The sequence below is a fragment of the Rhododendron vialii genome, chromosome 3a, assembly GCF_030253575.1.
Source record: "Rhododendron vialii isolate Sample 1 chromosome 3a, ASM3025357v1".
In the NCBI taxonomy this organism is placed as follows: Eukaryota; Viridiplantae; Streptophyta; class Magnoliopsida; order Ericales; family Ericaceae; genus Rhododendron; species Rhododendron vialii.
Window position 1 is genome coordinate 23,550,418 of NC_080559.1, and position 21,249 is coordinate 23,571,666.

At 36.5% G+C, this 21,249-nt stretch overlaps 1 protein-coding gene and 1 pseudogene across 1 annotated transcript; both read right to left on the minus strand.

The window, feature by feature from the left end:
• Positions 1-325: 325 nt before the first annotated feature.
• On the minus strand, positions 326-6,535 carry LOC131320553 (uncharacterized). Its single transcript, XM_058351280.1, has 7 exons — positions 5,980-6,535; positions 4,042-4,858; positions 3,498-3,777; positions 2,197-2,304; positions 1,764-2,042; positions 1,404-1,547; positions 326-884 (listed from the first exon to the last, which is right to left on the minus strand). Exons 1-7 carry the CDS (start codon positions 6,272-6,274, stop codon positions 696-698), a joined length of 2,112 nt encoding a protein of 703 aa, XP_058207263.1. The 5' UTR covers positions 6,275-6,535; the 3' UTR covers positions 326-695.
• LOC131320554 (fasciclin-like arabinogalactan protein 11) lies at positions 2,311-3,491 on the minus strand (annotated as a pseudogene).
• Positions 6,536-21,249: the final 14,714 nt, after the last annotated feature.

Here is a 21,249-nt window from a genome sequence, read left to right on the forward strand (position 1 = left end):
GTAGCCAATATGGACTGGAGGCATGGTACTAATTCAGCGATACGACAAATTACCACAGGTGCTAGCATCACCTTAATAACAAGTTCAATGGTACAACCTCAGTGCCCAATAAAGGATCACTCAGCCATGTCGCTATGTCCCACCAAGATAGGAAGCCATGTGTTTTATCTTGTAGGAAGAAAAGGCGCTAGATGAAACCATGACTGCTCACTATAGGTTGGGCACACCACGTGATCGTGATCCCGGGAAACGGAATAATTTCCCAGAATAAAGAGACAACTAGAGCAGAAAAGTAATACTGTTAGGAGCATCACCCGCATGGATATTTTCTCACCAAAAAACTGTATGATTCATTTCACAACAAGTGTTCAATTACAAAGAGGGAAGTCCATTAACATCTCAAACCCGAATCATTATTGGATATCTAATGGATGAGGCTGCATCCGGGACAACTCAAAAAGCCACTTTCCCAGAAAAGAAAGAATTACAAACAGAACGAGTTTCAAAATTGTTGATAAAAGAATATGTATACACAACGCAGATTAGTTAGTTTATATGCAGTATGTACTGACCAGTAATTCAGGATCAGAAGTTGAAACATCTATTGTTGGCTTTTGTGCTGACAGGAAGCTATTCATTCAGCTGAAGATCTGCCTCAGTGGTAAGCCCGTAGAAACAACCATTTGCTCATAAATTCAGCAGGAATTCAACTCATACTCGTGAGAAAGCCAGGGGTGCTCTAGGGCCTCCCTTGCTGTCGGACGCCTCTGAGGGTTTATCTCGAGTAAGTCCCTCACGAAATTGATAAATCCAATATCAGAGACCGGCATGTGATGCTCCAAGGATGACTCCTCAGGAATTACATACTCCAGTTGGCTTGTATCCTAAGTAAAGATACAAGTTCAGAAAAAGAATAAACTACACAAAGTCCAAACATATAATTTGTAGATTGTAAATGATTCTCACCCCTTATCTTTTAAAAAAAAGTGTATTTTGAGTATGTTTTCTCACATCGTAAGAGCAATAGAGGGTTTGAAGTGAAATCTTTTGAAAAGAATGATGGAGCAGCATAGCTAGAGAATTCATATAATGACTGAATCGTGTAGGAAATAAAAAACTATTTGAAATTGATGTGTATCTTGGCTACTTGTAGGAAACCGGAATAAATTCAGGAAGACGATAATCTTGTGCATGAAACCAATGCTGAATTGAAACTAACAAGGTTCTTTTAACTTCTTTTCTAGGTACCTCCTAGTGAGCCCCCGGAAAAGAGAACCCAGAACTAGAACTTCATATGTTCCGTAACAAGTTTCAACCAAATATAAGGCCAGTACTGATATACCAAAGTGAATGAACAAGTTCAAAATTTATACGAAAAACAGAGAACAGTAAAGCAAGCAAACCTCGTTTATGAGATAAAGATCATATTCTTCTGTAAAATATTTGTGGGTCTCCTGCCCTTTCTCTAACATCTCCATATCAATTGGACCAAGCATGCCAATCATGCGAGCAAGTGCCGTCACAAGTGTGTCATTTGGGAAAAGGACCTAGTAGGAACATAAATGATGAGCAGAATATAAGAATTGAAATAAAAGTTGCAAAATGAGATTCAAACTCCTTCGGATATATGAAATCAGCAAATCCATGGAATAAGATTTCAACTATTCCAAGTCCAGTAAAAAAAATAGAACAAAGCCAATCTAAGACATAATAGAACAGAGCCAATCTAAGACATAATAGAACAGAGCCAATCTAAGACATACTTCCCCAGAGCATAGCTCAGCCAAGATACAGCCAAGAGACCAAAGATCAATCCTCTGGTCATAAGGGAGGCCTAGGATGACTTCAGGAGCCCTATAGGAACGAGATTGTACATAAAGGCACAAGTTGTCTGTCAGAAAGCAACTGCTTCCAAGATCAATAACCTTTATCTCGCATCTGCTGTAACTTTTGATAAGAATATTCTCTGGCTTAAGATCACAGTGAATTATCTCCAAGTGATGCAAATATTCCAACGCCTCCAAACATTGCCGGGTTATGAGCTGTGAAAGTGAAATAGCACATGTGTGAAGTTTTTCATGGTTCTTGGTTACTAATTATAACTCTCCATTCAACAGCCACATGAATCCATGACCCGGTTTAAAAAAAATATTAAATGGATGAGTAACAATAGCAAGTAGCATAATAGCACAATACCTGCAGTCTGCTCAGCGTAAAGTAACACTCTCCACCAGATTCTTGATTATATTTCTGAAATTCATACAAGTTTGCCCGAAGAAGTTCACAAACAATGAAAAGGTGCTCCTGCAAAGTTTATAATGCAGGAAACGATCATTGGCACTGGCTACACACTAATTTAAGTTATTAACCCAGACAATGAAAAGACCAAATACAGCACTTGCAACCTGATTCAGTTGAAATCAATGGTGCAGAATGACATTTAACATCCATGTGCTGCTTCAAAGGAAATAATCACCACCTAGAAAGTTCAAGCTCTGATAGTACTTCAAGTTTAGCCTTAGTAACGCAATTGAACCCTCTCTAAAGACTAACCATATAAAGCATTATTGGAGGACAAGCAATGTGGTGACTATAGGTGGCAAACGGGCGGGTTTGGAGGGGTTGAAATGGGTCATGGGTTGAATGTGTGCGGGTTGAATATGGGTCAATAGTAGACGGGTTAAATATGGACGGGTCAAATATCTATCAAGTTATACCCATAAAACCCGACCCAACCTGTTTACCTGCCCCCCTTCTCCTCTCCCTTCCTGCGCGTTTCAAATATGTCACTGCACAACACTTGAGAAATATGCTGAATCAAGTAAAACAGCAATCTGGTAATCCGTATAAATCATATTATCCACCGTCATATTAACGTCGGTTGTAATGTTCACTTGATTGCCGGAAGTTGTGATGTTGAGGAGGAATTTTCCAGCGCCGGAGTCACCGGCTTGGGTTCTCAATGGAATAATTGCCAACGGTTTGGAATTGAGAAATGGAAAGGAAAGTGGGGACCACGTGGAACTGGATCAACTCTTCTTTTTGTTGATTGGAGAGGGAGTTGAGAGTGCCAGCTTGGAGGCTGGAGAAGGCGCTGTTGGATGGGGCAAAAATGGTCACTCCATCATTGGAGTTGTTGAGTTTGTTATTGATTTGTTTGCCCGCTTGAACCCATTTAAACCCATGCATATACGAGTTAATGTGATTTCACATGTTTATGACCTATTATTTATGGGCGGATTTGGACGGATAATAAGTGGGGGGATATGGACGGGTCATGGGTTGGTTTGAAAATTGCCACCTCTAGTGGTGACTGTGGTCTAAACATACCCTTGTCATTTGCCAATGCCTACAAATCAGGACAGATTTCAGGATTTCTCTCATTACGAATGCGTAGATATAGAACCACCGGCCCCACATCAGTTTTATCGAAACATCAGAATAACAGTGACAAATGCATACATGATGTCCATTCTTCAAACTACAAATCCCCATACCTGAAAGTAGAAGTAATCATATAACCGCAAAATGTGGCGCTCATCACCAGGGTCATGCTTATTCACAAACTTTAGAAGTTTGATTTCATCTAAGCTCTGATCAAAGAAGTCCTTGTCATTTTTAATGATCTTCAAGCAAACATCCATTCCTGTATGCAGATCATGTGCCTGAGCAACTTTGCTGAAAGCAGCTGAACCTAGGTATTCTGTAATGTAATATCTGCTGGCAATGATACTATTGAGTACTATAGGCAGATCTTTGTTCTCTTCAAAACCAGTCCTGTGCAGTGAAAAGAAAACTCTTACACAGCTGGTTTCTCTACAAAATCAACTGGCAACAAACAAGCTCACAATCTCTATCAACCGACACACTTCAGTATCTCAGTCGTTTTATATAGGATAGGCTAACCTTTCCAAGTCAAAACAAGTCAATGAGGTACAAGTGCAGAATCGACAACTTTCAAAATTATATTGGCTCCAACAAATTTTATCCACTTGTCTTGGCGTACACTACCCCAATCTTGAGAAAAGCAGAGAAACTTACCGATTTTTTCTGTGGATAATTCTTAGATCGAATACTTCATATTCATCCTCGTTAGTGTCAAGCATCGGAAGCTGATCTTCGCTTACACCATCCTCTTCATTAGCATCAACCTCTGCCTCATGAGCAACTGCGGCTACTTTTGTTGCGTTTCCACCTTTACAGTTGTCTTTCTCACGATGGAGGAGATCTTTCTCAGCAACCAAAATATGAAAGTCAGCAGTAACTTTGAAGTCTGCAGCACAGTCATTGTTGGAGCTCCTGTCACAGGTAATGCTATTTCCATCAATTTTTGGACTCACGAGACTACGGTCCTTAGGATCCATTCCGAAAATTCCTGCATCTGAACAGCATATACAATTGGGGGAAGAACAGCTATAAACAGTGCACCCCCCTTTCTCCTTTTCAACATTTCTTTCATGTTGGACAATTTCGTTCAAATGATCATATTCTGTGCATTGAACCCCATGTACGTCATCCGTGGAGGAAATAGTAAAAGGCCAAGGCTTATCCAAGTAATTACTGCTTTCTACAGTATGAAATCCTTCTGAGATGTTATTGAAATCCAATTGGCTGTCGATTTGCTCCCCTTTCTCCAAAGTTGTAACGAACTTGTCCTCACTTGGGCAGGTAAAGGAGTCTGATCTGCCAAAATGGGGAGGCAAAGCGTAGTCCTCGTCTTTCTCATTGTACCACCAGATGTCATTTTGTAAATCAAAATCCTGGTAATCACGAGCCGTACCAAATTGAGATAATCTATCTGATGAAGCTTGGGAGCTTACCCCGGTCATATTGTGAGTGCCATATGGATTTGTGAAATCTGCAGGAGAAATGCAGAAGTACTCAAAAAACAAGGATGCAACTGACATCTTATCAGTCCAGTACAAATTAAAAGTTAAAATGATTGGTCTTATACTCTTAACTAAACAATGCACATCAACATGTTAGTATTAGTCTATCTGTCTTGCCACATCGTGGGCTATAGTTGCAAACAACAAGAGACTCAAGTACTGAAAGAAAGGACAATACTGCAAGTTTAGAGCAAATCCATCAAAATGCCACTTTAAGGACATTAAAGACTTCATTGCCCTGTTTGATTAGCCAGACTAATAAATGAGGGAACATAATGCCATGCGATGAGTAATCCACCATACTAATAGTGATGGGATTACCAATACCACAAGCCCTGGGATACTGAATGATGCCCCATGTCCGGGACTAGTCGTGCAACATAGATCTTATCCTTCCACAGTTGGCTGCATTCAAATGCAAAAATGTGGTCCCATGGGATTTGTATTCGTAGTTCGATTTCTAATCCGGCCCATCAATGAGGCCAAAGAACATCCCTACGTAATTAAGTTAAAAATCAAATTAACTTAAGTAATCATGCATTTCGCAGTGAGTAAGTGATAAACAGAACAGGAACAGAGTGGTTCTCGTACAGAGTCAGATAAAATCAAAGACAGAACAAAAGGCGAGACATCTATTTTTTCCAAAATTAAAAAACCTGGCGACCCAAAAAAACATAATTGCTGATACCGTTACTGAACCGTTAATTTGGAACACAAAAAAAAAAAAAAAAAGACAACGGCAAACAGAAACTAAAAACTAAACCAAGCAAATTGACAAAAGTAGCGATACACTCACACACCAAAAAAAAAAAAAAAAAATTCACTGGAACCAATTGATAAATATTCTCTTTTGATTATAGTAGGAACTATAAATTTCGACTAAAGAAGCAACAAGTGATTCGACTTTAATCGGGCCAGTCTCAGGTTTGAAACCTCCAAGGTGCTGGGACCGGTCTATATGGGATTCGCCTTAGGGCCGCTAGTGGACGGTGCGATTAGTCCACCAGGACTCGAGGAGTGCGTAAGCTGCCCGGACACTTTGACTTAGCAGGAAAACAAACAAGTGATTGTAATCTGAAAGGCACTGTACCCGAAGAACACAAATCAGTGGTGGAAGAAACCAAGCTGACGAACTCCTCCTCAGCAGAACCGTCGCTCGAATCACCACCACCACCAGCGCCTCGGTCCTCGGCCTCCGTCCGCCTCCGCATCGACGGAATCTTCAGAGGCGGCGGCGGCGGGAGCATCGGGAAGAAAAACCTTTCGAAATCGGCCGACCGCAATTCGGACTTTTCAAGCAAGTCCTCCATGAGCGCCGATTCGGAGTCGGAGAATCCGTTCTTCCTCAGAAACTCCAGCACTGCTTCGACGCCGGAGACCGCCATGGGCGACGGACAGGATTCAAATTGAAACGGAGAGGTGAGAAGTCAAAGAAGGAGAAGGATTCATGAGAGTGAAGAGAAGTGGTACGTTCAAGATGGTCAAAATTGAAATTTAGTTTACGGAGAGCTAGGTTTTGCATGCCTGTAGAGAGAGTCAGAGAGGGGGGGGGGGGGGGGGGGGGGAATATATACATACACACACACATACATACATACATACATAGAGAGAGAGAGAGAGAGAGAGAGAGAGAGAGAGGTGGGGATGCTCCACTGCTGTAAAACAGAAGCCAGTGGAAAGATCTCTTACCAACTTTTGAAAAGGATGATGGGTCGGGTCCAACGGGTATTTTCTGTCACTGGGGTCAAAGAACACGTGTAAAGGTATGATAAATCCACGTGGATTTTAAATTTCCTTTTATTTTCAAAGGGCTTTCCATAGCCCCGGATTGCACCCGCTTCTTAGGTCCCGTTTCACTAAATTTTTTATTTTTTTAAGTACTTATTTTTTGTTTTACGAGACGTCAATTTCTCATAATACATCTTATTACATCATTTTTAATTTAAAAAATATTGTAAGTACTTACTAGTAAAAAATAGTATGCATTTAGTCTAGTTAGTAGAACATGATCCCGATATGTTCGTTTTGAGTTTTGAGAGAAATTTTTAAAAATAATGAACAATAAAAAATAGAGATAAAACAATTTATTAGAAACCATACCCAGAGACGAAAACGAATCCAGTCCTCCCACACAAAGAAAGTAACAACAGACGTCATTGGGCGTATTCTTTGGTCAGTTGGCATTTGTTTGCCTTGTGTTTTTTGTTGCGAAAGTCATGCGGTCGTTGCAAGGTCTGGGGACCACTTCGGTTGTGCGAGCGAACGGCATCAAAGTGAAAATTATTACTCCACCGTTTTGACAATTTGCGGGTTGCGACCGTTTTACTTTTACCGGCGGCAAGTTGAGCACATACGCAACTCTCCCCTATATTTTTTACTACTCCTATTTTTTATTTTATCTTATACTATTTTTTGTCTTGAAGAAATGAAGTAAGCACATTGACTTTTCTCAAGAACTCCAAACTTAGTCAGTAAACTACTGAAAATACCACCATCTTCGCCGGAGATTGTGAAAAGTACATAATAATATAAACATTTTCAAGTGGTCCGTCCTGTAAAATGGTTCTGCTAACAAGTGACCCGTGCCCCGACGACGGAAATCAAGGTGCAACAAATATAAGATATTCTCTAATATTTAATGTTATTTTTTAAAAGAATAATTGACTTGTTTAAAGGTGATGTAAGGTCTCATTCCGCTTAGAAAAATAAGTATTATACTTATTTTTTAAATTAAAGGTGATGTATTGTGAAATAATGATTTTTTCTAAATAAGAACCTAACGAAATGGAACCTAAGTGTCCTGCTTTACAAAAATAAAAATAAATAGTTGAGTGTGTCATCCGACTCATCCCCACAAAAAAAGGTTAAGTATTGAATCATGCTATGTATTTTGGGTGGGATTTAATACCCATTGACAACAAACAAATTGTTGATACAATCCAAATCTTATAAACAGATTGCTAATAGAATCCAAATCTTATCTTAGAGATTTTTATTAACCATGTTGATCATAACAAAACGTGAATGTCATTCTTCTTATTATTCATATATAAAGACAAACAAAGAAGGAACTTCAATAGATTTTGTAACTATATTGATATAAAGTATAAACCTTAGGGAAATGAATAGAAAATTCTGCATACTCGTGCCTGAAAGCATAGAGAACGTATGCCCGTGCCTGAATGAACGACGCAACGTTTTCTAAACACAATCAAACACCAGTTGTTTGGGATTAAAAAAAAAATCACTTTTTTTCAATTTTTTTTGGATACAACTCCATCTCATACGTGGTAAATTTCGTGTATGTGTATGAAAATCTATATAAAGGGAACATAGAAGAGGAAGAGGGAGAGCCGTAGGATTTATGGGACAAATTAATAGTCAGAATTTATGTAGGACATTAAATTCAAAAACCATTTTTCCTTATTTTATATATATATATATATATATATATATATATATATATATATATATATATATATATATATATATATATATATATATATATATTCAGATGTATGTTTGTAGATACAATGCGTAATGTTACGTTATCAATGGACGTAAATCCCGTTTTAAAAAAAAGGATGTAAAACTACCTCTTTTCAATGTAAGTAATCAACAGACAGCGAAGGCTGTATCTCAATTAATTGGTTTCAGATGATACGGAGTATAAGGCTCCGTTCTAGAACACCTTCTTAAAAAATAAGTACTTATTTCACATTTTCAAACTCAAAAATAATATAAATGAAAAATTATTTTTTAATTTTTTTTTCACCGTATAAAAGATCTCAATGAGATCTATCAAAGAAGATCCATATTGATAGGAAAATTATTTACGTAAACACATGATTTTTGAGCTTGAAATTGCCTTCTTAAAAAATAAGTACTTATTTCCGTTTCCGGAACGGGGCCTAACTAGTCTCTATCCGTGTTGCTCTTTCTTTTTCTGGTTCCATACCATAAAAACTTATCATTCGAAAAGGAAAAGGCATTAACACTGCAACAGACCCGATTGAAAAAGACACTGCAACAGACCCAAAATTGTTAGCCTCTAAACAATAATTGGAATAGTCATGATGAAAAACCTTATTATTACTTAAGACCTTACGGAGTATTTATTTAATCATCATTAGAAAAAGTAAAATCATACATCCTCCAATCAAGGAGATTGTTAGGGCTTGTGGGACAATTAATAAAGGGCCGCTACAAATGTATGTATAGAGCTGATATATAATTTCTAATAGGTCTCACAATGTGTGGTGAGCAAGACTGTTGGAGTATTGTCAAGGTGTATGCAATACACTTTCATTCCAATCCTAAACTTTTGGAAAAATAAAAAATAAACACTTTCATTCCAATCACTACTCCATGAGCGGACATAAAATTGAAGTCGACAATCTGAATAATTATTAGTACTAAGGAGATTAATCATCGTTTATCTGAAGCTAGAATTAATAATCTCAATATAGGTAAAGTTATGAGTGCCAATGTAAATGATCAAAATATAATCCATGACGTGACGTCAAGGGCAAAACCCGAAATTTTGAGTAGTGGGGTCCAAAACTTACAACCCATATAGTTCATTTCTTCGATCTTATGATCAAAGGGAACAATATTAAAATGATTACAAAAGAACTAGAAAACCATCTTGCTACATTAAACTTTTTTCTAAAACAACATAAAATATAGAGTTTCATCCTGAATTTTGATTGCATAAAGAGTAACTGCAAATAAATCATCAAACATACATCAACATCCAAGGACAAAATAGCATAATTGCATTGTTAGTACAAAGTCGGGGTAATCGAGCAAGCTTTCCATATTGTTTTCACTTGGGCTTCTGTACATTTTTGGGTGTTGGGGCAATATGGGGTTTTCGCCAAATTGTGGGGTCAAATATAATCCTTGGTTAAGTCACTAACAATTGTATCAACATGCCTTCGCCTCCTTCTGCGAAACTAGTTACAAGAAGAGATCATGAACCTGCTTATGTTAAAGGTTCTCTCTTTGAAATACAAACACATATAGAGATAAACTCTCAATTTTCATTAATTCAATCATAACAATAGCCCTAAGGCTTACAACTCAATTTATAATAAACTAGAAATCCTAAAAAGAAAACCTAAATAAGGAAAAACTAAATCTACATCTTAGAGAATAAGAAAACAATAAAGAGGAAATATAATCAACCTAATTAAGAAAACTAGGGCTATTCAAGAAAAATCAAGAATCGTGAAACCGATTCGATCTGTTCTTTTTGGATTTTGTCTGAGGATTAATGGTCCAGACACGGATTTGAAAATTAAAAAACCGTGAGATACGGATTATGATTGGATTTTCATTTCAAAACTGTGGATTAACCGAACCGGACTCTAAGATATTTAAAAAAATAAAAATATAGATATGTGTGTGTAATATATACAAATAATTATAATTTTACTAATTTGCTTCTTTGTTTTGAGAAACTAATTTGTTATTTTTTGTTTATGAAAATTAGTGTTTGCATTTTTATTTGGAATATGATCATGGTACGTAGTAACATCATTTTATTTTTTTGGAAGGAAATCTGTGGATAAAATCGGGACCGAACCGTGATTCATAGTTCGGAATCCGAACCGAATTGTGAGACTTTTGAATTAGGATTGGATCGCATTTTCTAAAAATCGTGAGATACGGATTAAGATTGGATTCATACGAATCTGATCCGATTCGGACCGTGGACAACCCTAAAGAAAACCCAATATCCTAGGCAATTTATGCAAAAACGGAAAGATTCCTTATAAAATACTATTTACAAAATAAGAAACTAAATTTTTTATATTTCTTAAATAATTAAAATATCAACCTGCATCATTCTCCCCGGCTTCAAGAAACTCGTCTTCGAGTTTATATAGTTGAATACGTCGAACCTTGTCTGCATCAAGCTTGTACTTCTAATTAATTTTCTCCAACCCAAACTATAAAGAAGACTTATGAGAAATAAAAGTAAGAATTTTTTTCCCAATTTTCTCTACGTACGCAACTCAAATATTCTTCTTCATAGCAACTCCAATATATTCCCTAAAAGAATCCACGAATTGATCACCACATCCAATTTCACCACCTTCAAGCATGGTAACAACTATTTTTTGCAATATTTTTTTGTTTTTTTTCTTTTGTAATTTTTTCTATTGGTTCTTCGTAAAAAACTGGCGGTTTACTCTAATCCACAATTGAATATAGAATAATACTTAATGTGAATGGCCATGCAATGGTAACTTCATCCACCATTGTCCTCCCCCTATGGTTACCAACCAAAAGTTTGGTGATAGAAACATCATCCGATACCTCCTTCTCTTTCGGAAACCGAGATTGAACCGGACGATAGCGAAGTGGGTTCCCCCCAACAGCCATGGTAGCCATCTAATCGGTTAGGACGCCAACCGCATCCATCACACGCTGCTCAAGTTAGTGGAACTACGCCTCTATTCGAGCATCTCGAGCAGCATCATCTCGCTCATATACTTCATCAACATAAGCTGTATGACATTCTCTTCCACCTTGACCTCTAGCACATCCTCCAGCCATAGTCAGGATTGGAACGAAAGCTCTGATACCATTTGATGCAGCGTAGCCTTCTTTTACCAAACTAGTTTCAAGATTGGAACGAGAGCTCTGATACCATCTGATGCAACATAGCCTCGTTCTACGAAACTAGTTGCAAGAAGAGATCACGAACTTGTTTATGTTAAAGGTTTTCCATTTGAAACACAACACACATTGAGATAAACTCTCAATTTTCATTAATTCAATCATAAACAACTCTCGTAGCCCTAAGGCTTACAACTCAATTTATAATAAATCAGAAATACTAAAAAGGAAACCTAAATAAGGAAAAACTAAATCTACGTCTTAGAGAACAAAAAAACAATAAAGAAGAAATAAAATCAACCTAATAAAAAAAACCCAATATCCTAGGCAATTTATGTTAAAACGAAAAAAATTCTTAATAACATATTATTTAAAAAATAATAAATTAAAATTTATATATTTCTTAAATAATTAAAATATCGGCCTGCATCACAACGTCACGTGCCACTCTGGCGGAATAAACTCGTGTTGCATCTATTATTGGTTTAGTTACTTTATCGGTGCAACCTACTTTTCATGGGAAGCATGAATAATTAGTACACCCCACCTCACAGGTCACACCACAATTTTCTTGGCACGCAATCTTTTTCACTTTTCTCAACATCTGTTTCATGTGGGGGGGAGAGTAAAGGATGATAATTAGGCGGTGGGTTTTCATTGTTCCTTGAAAATGTTAATGGTGTTTTGTTCCTTTCAAACTTAAATTTTTTGCCTTTCGATAAATGACTTAGATATATCGGTGTAGTTTTCTCCAACTTCAATTGGTGGAAGGACAACAACTTTAATTGATAATTAAATAAGCAATTTAAAAGAGACAAACATGGATAGAATGATATGCACCAGCTCTATTCAAAAGATGTCGGTCGCCTCTAACTTCTATTGAACTTGAACAATGATACATTTCTATGGTTGGACAAATCTGAGTTAAATATATCGTCTGATCTAATCGTACGCAGAATCCGAATAAATGGGTTTGGATTTTGTGTATAGCAAATTGTTAAAGAGTGAGCCTTAAATTGTTTTACAATCTCTAATCATACACTCGTGTAGAGAATGTACAATTCATTTCAAGCATCTCATCATGGCCTCTTGGTGCACCAAATTTAACAAAACCCATAATTTATAGCATCAATTCTTATCATTTCTGAACCTTTCTACCAAATCGTAAGGAAAATTTCTAAATTCCGATGATCTGAATATATTCCCGATAATTAGAAACATTTCTGTACCCCTCCTAGATTAGGTCCGGTAGGTGTACTTTAAAGCTACCAAACATCAAAACGAATTATCGAACAAAAAATGGTTACAACGATTATTAATTTACACGTAAATTAATCCGATATTCTAAGATGATGGACCACTGCTTTTTTCAAAATTATGGAAGCAAATGATGAGGCATTTGTTTTGACAGTCTGGGGCCGCGGTGAATCCTATTATCTTTTACGAAAAAGTGTCCATGCGCATTATATTTGGAGGGAATGGTTGTGCCCACAAAACGGGCATTGTCTAGAGCTCAAAAATGTGATCTAAACCATTGACCATATAGAGCTTGACACGTGAAATAGCTTTGTCAAAAATCTAGTCAATCGAAGATTGGTAATTTAGTGAACAAACACATTTGTCCACAGTATAATTGTTTGGACTTTTACAATCGCTCAAAAGTATGGTTTGTTTACTGAGTTACTGATATCCGATCAACTTTATTTTTTACTGATTTTTTCTATTCGTCAATCTCTACATAGTGAAGGTTCAGATCACAATTTTAAGCTTGGGACAATGCCCGTTTTGAAACGGGCACAGCCATTCAGCTGTGCCCAAGGCAGGCCCCCCATTCCCATGTTTGGAAGACTTGATTGGTAAAAGGTGGTAAAAGAAAAGAAATTAACAAAAAGTAAAAGAGAGAAAGAAAAAGACATGGGACCATCTTAATAATTAATTACAAAACGTAAAAGGTCTGGGGACCGTTAATGATTTCCATCTCTCTGAACGTTACAAAAGGGTGATACTCCAACATGTTTTTTTCCTTTTGTTTCCCGCCATATCTTGTTTGAGTGTCTCCGGATCAAAAGCAAAGCTAGCTTGATTTATTATTCAAAGATGCTCATTTGCTATGTCTCAACTATGGTTGGCATCTTGGCGAGTGCTAGCTTCAGATACCGAACATGAACAACTCATAAAATATGGTGCCAAATTTAACTCTACTGCTAGTTACTCCTCCAGTAGTTTGTACGTATCTGAACTTATCGACACATAACTACATCTTTTCCATTCTAGCGAACTTAAAATTCTATTAGGCATCATCTGCATACATATAAAGTCAGGCTAATTTTTTGGATTTCAGAGGTGGGGAGTACCGGAGTAGGATAAGGAGTTGAACCCAAATTTTACGAAAGAGGAAAGGCCAAAGGGACTAATTAACCATGGTTAGCTAGAAATTGTGGAAACATGAATTAGGTAGTGATAGCTACTCAATCACCAATTAAAGAGGTGGCATCTACGTACGTTCGTGGAAGTAAAATGCAAACATTGTACCAGTAAGTGGGATAAATTAATATAAAACACGGCTTGGTCATGTGGAACAAATTATATATATATATATATATATATATATATATATATATAGGAATTTTCAAGTGAGGGATCCCTCATTTTAACAAAATGAGGGACTTTCATTTTCCGATCAAAATTTGAAAATCCGAACCGTTCAATGTGTGCAGAACGTAATTTTAAGGGTCACCACGAGAAATCAGCAAAAAAAATGACCGGGAAGGGCGTCATCCGAGCAGTTTTTTTTGAACCGTTCAATGAAAATTGCTCAGATGAAGCCCTTCCCGGTCATTTTTTTTGTTGATTTCTCACTGGAACCCTTAAAATCACGTTTTGATCAATTTAGTACTACAATAGAAGAAGGTTTTTCAAACCAATTTAGTATCAAAGATGGAGTCAGAGGGGGATTAGTAGGGATTGGCTGTCGCCGCTCTACAATTTAAAAAAACCCTACCTTTACATTGAAAAAAATAATAATTATCATATCATTAAAAAAAAAATTGATTGTGGATATATATTCGCCCCTTCTTCGCAAAAATTCTGGCTCCGTCTCTCAGTCTCTGATTACTGGTTAGTATATCAAATGTTTGCAACATATTGGTGTGAACAAACCTTCACTGCAGTTTGGGGTAAGTCTAGGGTTACTTTCAACTGGTTGTTGGAATTGGAATCCTCTCGGTTAACAATATGGGTCAACCACTAAAGAAAAATTGTGAGGTGGCCGGAACCAATATTTCAGCATGGTTGTGTGCGTCTCTCGTGGCACATTACTATATGATGAGATACATCGATTGTATTTTTCCATAAAAAGTGGCAACATGACCCTTATTATTGGTTGGGTACATGATGTCAAATTGTCACAGTGTTACTATAACAATAAATAACTTATGCGCGCCATGCATTGTAGTTTTTCCCTTGAAGACGCTTTGTTTGGTTTGAGTTTTGAGGGAAGTTTTGAGGGTTATTAAGTGGAGAGAGATATATACATATATATATATAGAAAAATAAGAATAGTAATTGGAGAGAACTTATTGGAAACCGTTTGCGAAGAGAGGAATTGGGTCTCTAGACCCAAAGCAAACACAAGTTACATTACTTGTTACCTCAATTTGACCAATCAATAAGCACTACTAGAAAATTTCCGATAGGTGACGAAAAAGGTGGTGACGAAATTTACTATTTTACTATAGATGACGAAACAACAAAAATTTCGTCATCAAAAGTCACTATAGAGACAACCTATATGTGACGATTGAAATAGTAAATTTCGTCACCTATAGCTTGTCTCCAAAAGTCACTTTTGGTGACAAAAAATAAATTTTTCGTCACCTATAGTAACTTTTGGTGACGAAATTTTTTCTGTTTCGTCAGCTATATTAAAATAGTAAATTTCGTCACCACTTCTTTCGTCACCTATTGAAAATTTTCAAGTAGTGAAGTGTAGAATAATGAATAAAAAAGAGGAAAAAATGAGAAAATTTCATGTAGGAAAGAGAGTTAAGGAGAGAGTTTCGTTTTATTTTAGGTAACTATATTCTTATAAGACAGTATATAGTACGGTCTTACTGAACTCGAGCGCAATGTTATTTATGTTGGAAAATTCTATCTGGGGCCGCTAGTGGGCTACAAATAACAGAAAGTCTACACACACAGCAGATCTGTGCACAGATTGTGCACAGATTTTATTGTGTGGCCCATCACGGGTCCCACACAAATCATCCGAGCCGTTCATTAAATGTAAAATATTTTTTCAAATGTTCCCGTAAAAAATAAGCTCAATCCAATACCTATAAGTACTCGATCCAACCATATAATTTTTCATTATCCGAAAATCTGAATGAAAAGTTAAATGGTTGGATAAAGCACCTATTGGTATCGGATTGAGCTTATTTTTTACGGAAACCCTTTGAAAAAATGTTTTACATTTAATGAACGGCTCGGATGATTTGTGTGGGACCCGTGGTGGGCCCCACAATGAAATCTGTGCACAATCTGTGCACAGATCTGCTGTGTATGTAGCAGGACTCTACAAATAATACTCCAGTAGTTTTTGGTCCACTTATTCTATAACCATTTAGCTCAAGATTAGGGGTGGCAAATGGGCGGGTTTGGGTCAAATTGGGTAAGTTGTTAGTGGGTTGGGTCTTTAATAGGTCAAGACATTAGGTCGGGTTACAAGCCCAAGGCTCTCCTAAACTTTGGGCTTTATATGGACGGAGGGAGGGTCCCCTTACATTTGGTCCTTCTATAGACATTACTGTACGCCCATTATCAAGATTCAAGCCCACTATACGCCCCTTTTTTTTTTTTTAATCTCGTCGTGTGTAAGCTGTTTGATAAAATTGAGAACTCAAAAATAAGTATTGAATGTTAAATTTTTTAAGATGAAAGTTTGGTAAACATACTAAGCACTATATTAAAAAATAATGAATTAATTTTAATTTTAATTTTAATTATGATTCTCTTTCAATTTACTAATGGTCACAATGTACTTATGGTAACAAGCGGAATAATATCGCCTTGAACTCTACCCGACCTTGATCACGTTTTTCTTATTTTACACCCAACCCTACTGAAAACCTAAAAATTTGACGAAAACATACTCCAAATCGGGTCGGGTTGGGTCTCATTACCATTAGAGAAACATAGTTCCTGGTCATCAGAAAACCATAGCTCCTCTTCGTGTGTTAAAAAAAAGAGATAGATCCCCTTCACAGAAAAATTAAAATAAAAATACCTCCCCTCCACCTCAGCCCACTCACTTCCCCAAATTCCTCGACTAAAACAAACCATTTTTATTTTCACTTGCTAGATGTCTAACTTACTTATAAGTTGATGTGAAGAAGAGGTACTGCTAAGAGCATCTTCAGTGCATTCCTAAGAGAGACTCTCCCAGTATTTAGAAAAGCCAAAAGTTTCATTTTGGTTGTCAATGGGCTCCCCACACAAACTCAAAACTAAAATGTTGTTAATGTTAGTAACATTTGCTCAAAAACAAGCTCACATTGGAATAACCAAACTTAACAACCTCTTAGCAACTCATCAAATTCTGGCCATTGAATAATCAAAACTACCAATCTTTTGCCAATAATCAAATTTAGTTGTCCCCATATTTTCTCAATCAAGTACACCATCATTACACAAAAACCTTCTCTCTTCCATTTTCAAAATGTTTCTTAGAAAAATATTTTTAAAAACAGTTTTATATTTTTTTTTGCAAAAACAGTTTTTTTGAAATCAGTTTTTTTATTAAAATTGTTTTTCCCAAAACTTTTTTTTTATTTCAAAACTGCTTTTTTATTAAAACTTTTTTCTCAAAAACTGTTCTTTTGAAAAAAAATTCAAAAATTTTGTTTATTCAAAAACAGTTTTTTTTTAAAAACTTTTTGCCGAAAACTGTTTTTTTTTTAAATCAAAGTTTTCAAAAAATTATTTTCTCTTTTTCTAATAACCTGTTTTTATTAGTTTGAAAACTATTTTGAAAAAATTGATATCTATGTCACAATTTCTAGATTTTTACAAGTTTAAAAGGTGATATAACAAGTTTTAGTTATTCAATTTTGATTGAACCATTGTGGATCTCTACATTGCTAACTTTAGCATTAACAATCCCTTAAATGGATAACTAAAAGATGGAGTGGCAATTTTTGATTATCCACCGTAGATGCTCTAAGTATGACTCCTAAAATATTTGCTAAATTTAGTTACCATTGTAGCTAGCTCTATGTCGGGCCCAAAATTTTAAAATATTAATTTTTAATTATGGGAGTTCCAAACCAGAAGGCATTTGCTAAATAAAATGTCGTTGCAATTAAATCTCTGAGAGTCATCCAAACCAAGGTTTGAATGTTTACCGGTTTTTTTCCCTTACTATTTCATATGGAGTATTTTCAAATATTTATTCCAAAAATGCCAATTAGTGAGCTTATTCCCTTCTTCATAAATGGATCCTACACCTTGTAATTTAAACAATCAGTCGAACTGGCAGTTCAACTATTTCGATGTAGAATTATTTGGTTAACATTTCATGATATTAAGTTGAAAAGGGGATAATGAAAATGCACAAAATAACATCCCAAACACCCCATCTCTCTAGAAACTCTTCACCTCCTCTCCTCCCCGGGCGTTCTTTCCGCTTCTCCTCCCCTCCCCTCCCCTCCCCTGGGCGTTCTTCCTCCTCCTCCTCCCTCTCTCTCCTCCCCCTCCCCTTCCTCTTCCCTCTCTATCTCTCCCTCCTTCTCTCTTTTTTCTTCCCCTTTCTCTAGTAGTATTGATTTGTTCTTATGTCGTCTTTGGTCGCTGTTTTTTTCTCCCTCGCCGCGTTTCCTCCCTCTGCCTTTTTTGCCTGCCGAATATTGCTCTTGGGGGAATCCGATTTGTCCTAACGGCTAGGTGGGATGGCGGTTGGTGGAGGCGCGGTGGCGAGGCCTCCCGCCAATTTTGCTCATGGGCGTAATCAGTTTTGGGCCTAACGGCTAGTGGTGGTCTCTCGGTAGACGTTTTGTGTGGAGATTGTAGATCTGATGTGGGGCGGTGTGTATGGTGGCTTCGTTGCGGCGGACTGTGACGGCATATGGAGGCTCAGCTGTCAGAGTTTTCAACCTTTTTGTGAGGCTTGGATTGGCAATGTCTTGGCGAATCCCTTGGAGTTCGACAGCTCGTGGGTTTCGCGACGGCATTGGTTTTGCTGTTTTCGTTGACGGGAGGGTGGTGGTTATGTTTGCACAGTGTAGGGTTTGGCGGCTAGATGGTGGCAGATTGGCTAGTTTCATTGTTAGGGTTAGTTTTGGGTTCTTAGGGTTGGGCTTGGTCCTTTTAGGCCTTGCCCTTTGGGTGTTTTGACTTTGCCCTTTAGGTGTTACGGTTTTGTCCGTTGAATGCTTTTAGGCTTGTCTCATTTGATTTTTTTATCCAACTTTTTATTGGATTTCCTTCCTCTTCTTCTAACTTAATGTACCCTTATCAAGTATTTTAATAAAATGTTGTTTTTGCCGATAAAAAAAATTAATTCCAAACACCCCCTTTAAGAAAGCCATACAACAAAAGAGAGTAGAAGAGAGTTGGTCGTCAAAGGAGATGAGGTGGAGATGGGAAACTTAAACTCCGCTTGGAACTTAAGGAAAGGAAAAGGAAAAAAAAAAAAGGGAAAGAGAAGGAAAATTTACTATTTACTAAATTTGAAAATTTTATTTTCTTCTCTCTTTCTTTTCCAATCAAGCAATAGAAGAGAAATGTTTTTAATTTTCTTTTCTTTTCTTTGAGTTTCAAACAGAGCCTTATGGTTTTTGTTTTTTTGGTTTGAAAGTAAACGGGGTTTTCCTAGGGGTGATACCGGTCCGGTTTCGACCGGTTTGAGTGTATTTTTCGGTCGAAACCGGATATCCGGTTTGAGATTTTTAAAAACCGGAACCGGTTGAGATAAAACCGGTCCGGTTTCGACCGGCTCAACCGGTTTCGGTCCGGTTTATCCAGTTTTCATTCATGGGCCATATTTTTTGCTTAACACATCAAAAAATTCACAATTCAACTCATAAAATATCAACTAAAAATCTATAATTCAACCCTTTTTTTTGGGCCCAACAAAAAAGGATCAAATTTGAGCCCAATACATAAAAAAAAAATCCATAAAAACATAATTAAGCCCATAAAAATAGTTTTTATCTAATAAATATATTTATTAGACCAATATACACCACAAAATATCAACCAAAAACCCATAATTCAACTCCTCCCCTATGTTTTTATATATATATGTATATATTATACATATATATAACCGGTTCCGGTTTCAACCGGTTTTTAAAACACATAAACCGGATCGAAATTATTTTTCCGGAACCGGATCGAAATTATTCAACCGGTTTAAAAAATCCGGTCCAATCCGGTTTTTCCGGTTTCGATCGATTTTCCGGTTTCGAGTAACAGCCCTAGGTTTTACTGGTTGTAACGGGTTCGGATCAGGTCCAGTGTGCTAGTGTCCATTTTTGTCCAGTGTGCAGCTAGGATGAGTCCCTATTAAATCTAAAGCTCCACATCATGCCATGTCAACAAGCCCCCCATTTTGCTTCAAAAGAAACGGAGAATACCTAACGGAAGTCTTGAAAACTAACTCTGCAAAAATTCAAAAACAAACAGAAAGCTCCACTCAAGCCACGTGTTTGTATATTACTACCTCCGTCCAAAAATAAATGTTCGGTCCGCAAAATGAAAACTTAAAAATAATATAATTTCTATCGAAAAAGATTAAGTGCTCAAATTTTCAATCTCTTTAACTGATGTGAAAATCTTATTTTTCTAATCATCTTACTAGAAAATGTCATAATTAATTTTTGTCTCTAAGACTTTCATAATTAAATATCTGCTCTACAGAGTCCCAAATAAAAAGTAGATACTTAATTATGAGAGTCCAAGAGGCAAAATGTAATTATGATCATTTAGCGCAAAATGATCAGAAAAATAAGATTTTCGCATCAGTTAAACGGATTAAAAATTGGAACATTTAATTTTTTTGCCAAATTTTTTCTCCGTCCAAAAATAATTGGCCGATCCGCAAAATGAGAACTTAAAAATAATACAAAAATTCAAACTTTTTACAACAATTCTCTAGATATCCATAAAAGTTCTTTTAATTGATGAGAAAAGTTAAAATGTTTTTCTGTAGAAAATGTCTTATTTATAAGTTCTCGTTTTGCGGATGGAACATTTACTTTAGGGCAGCGGTAGTAATATACAAAGAGATTAAATTCTTTTCACCGGTGGTGAAAAAAAATCTCACTTTTCCACCACCACCTTTTTCAATTTTGTTGTGTGTTTATTATTTATCTGAACCGTTCATCTTGTAGACCCCACATAAAAGTGTGTCCATGCAAAAAATAAACTTAATCGGATATCGACAGGAGTATCAAAATTTGAAGTTTGCTTTGTAAAATGGATAGTTTATCTTTATTATTATTGACTGAAATCAGATCGTCCATTTTATAAACTAAAATCCAAATTTTGATATATCTATTGACTTTCGATAAAGCTGATTTTTTGCATGACAATACTTTTAGTATATTGCGGATCTTAAAATATAAACGGTTCAGATCACAACAATAGATGCTCGATGGAGCCCATGATCAACGGTGGTAAAAAAGTGAGATTTACACTGGAGGTGGATAAAATTTGTTCTCATATACAAACC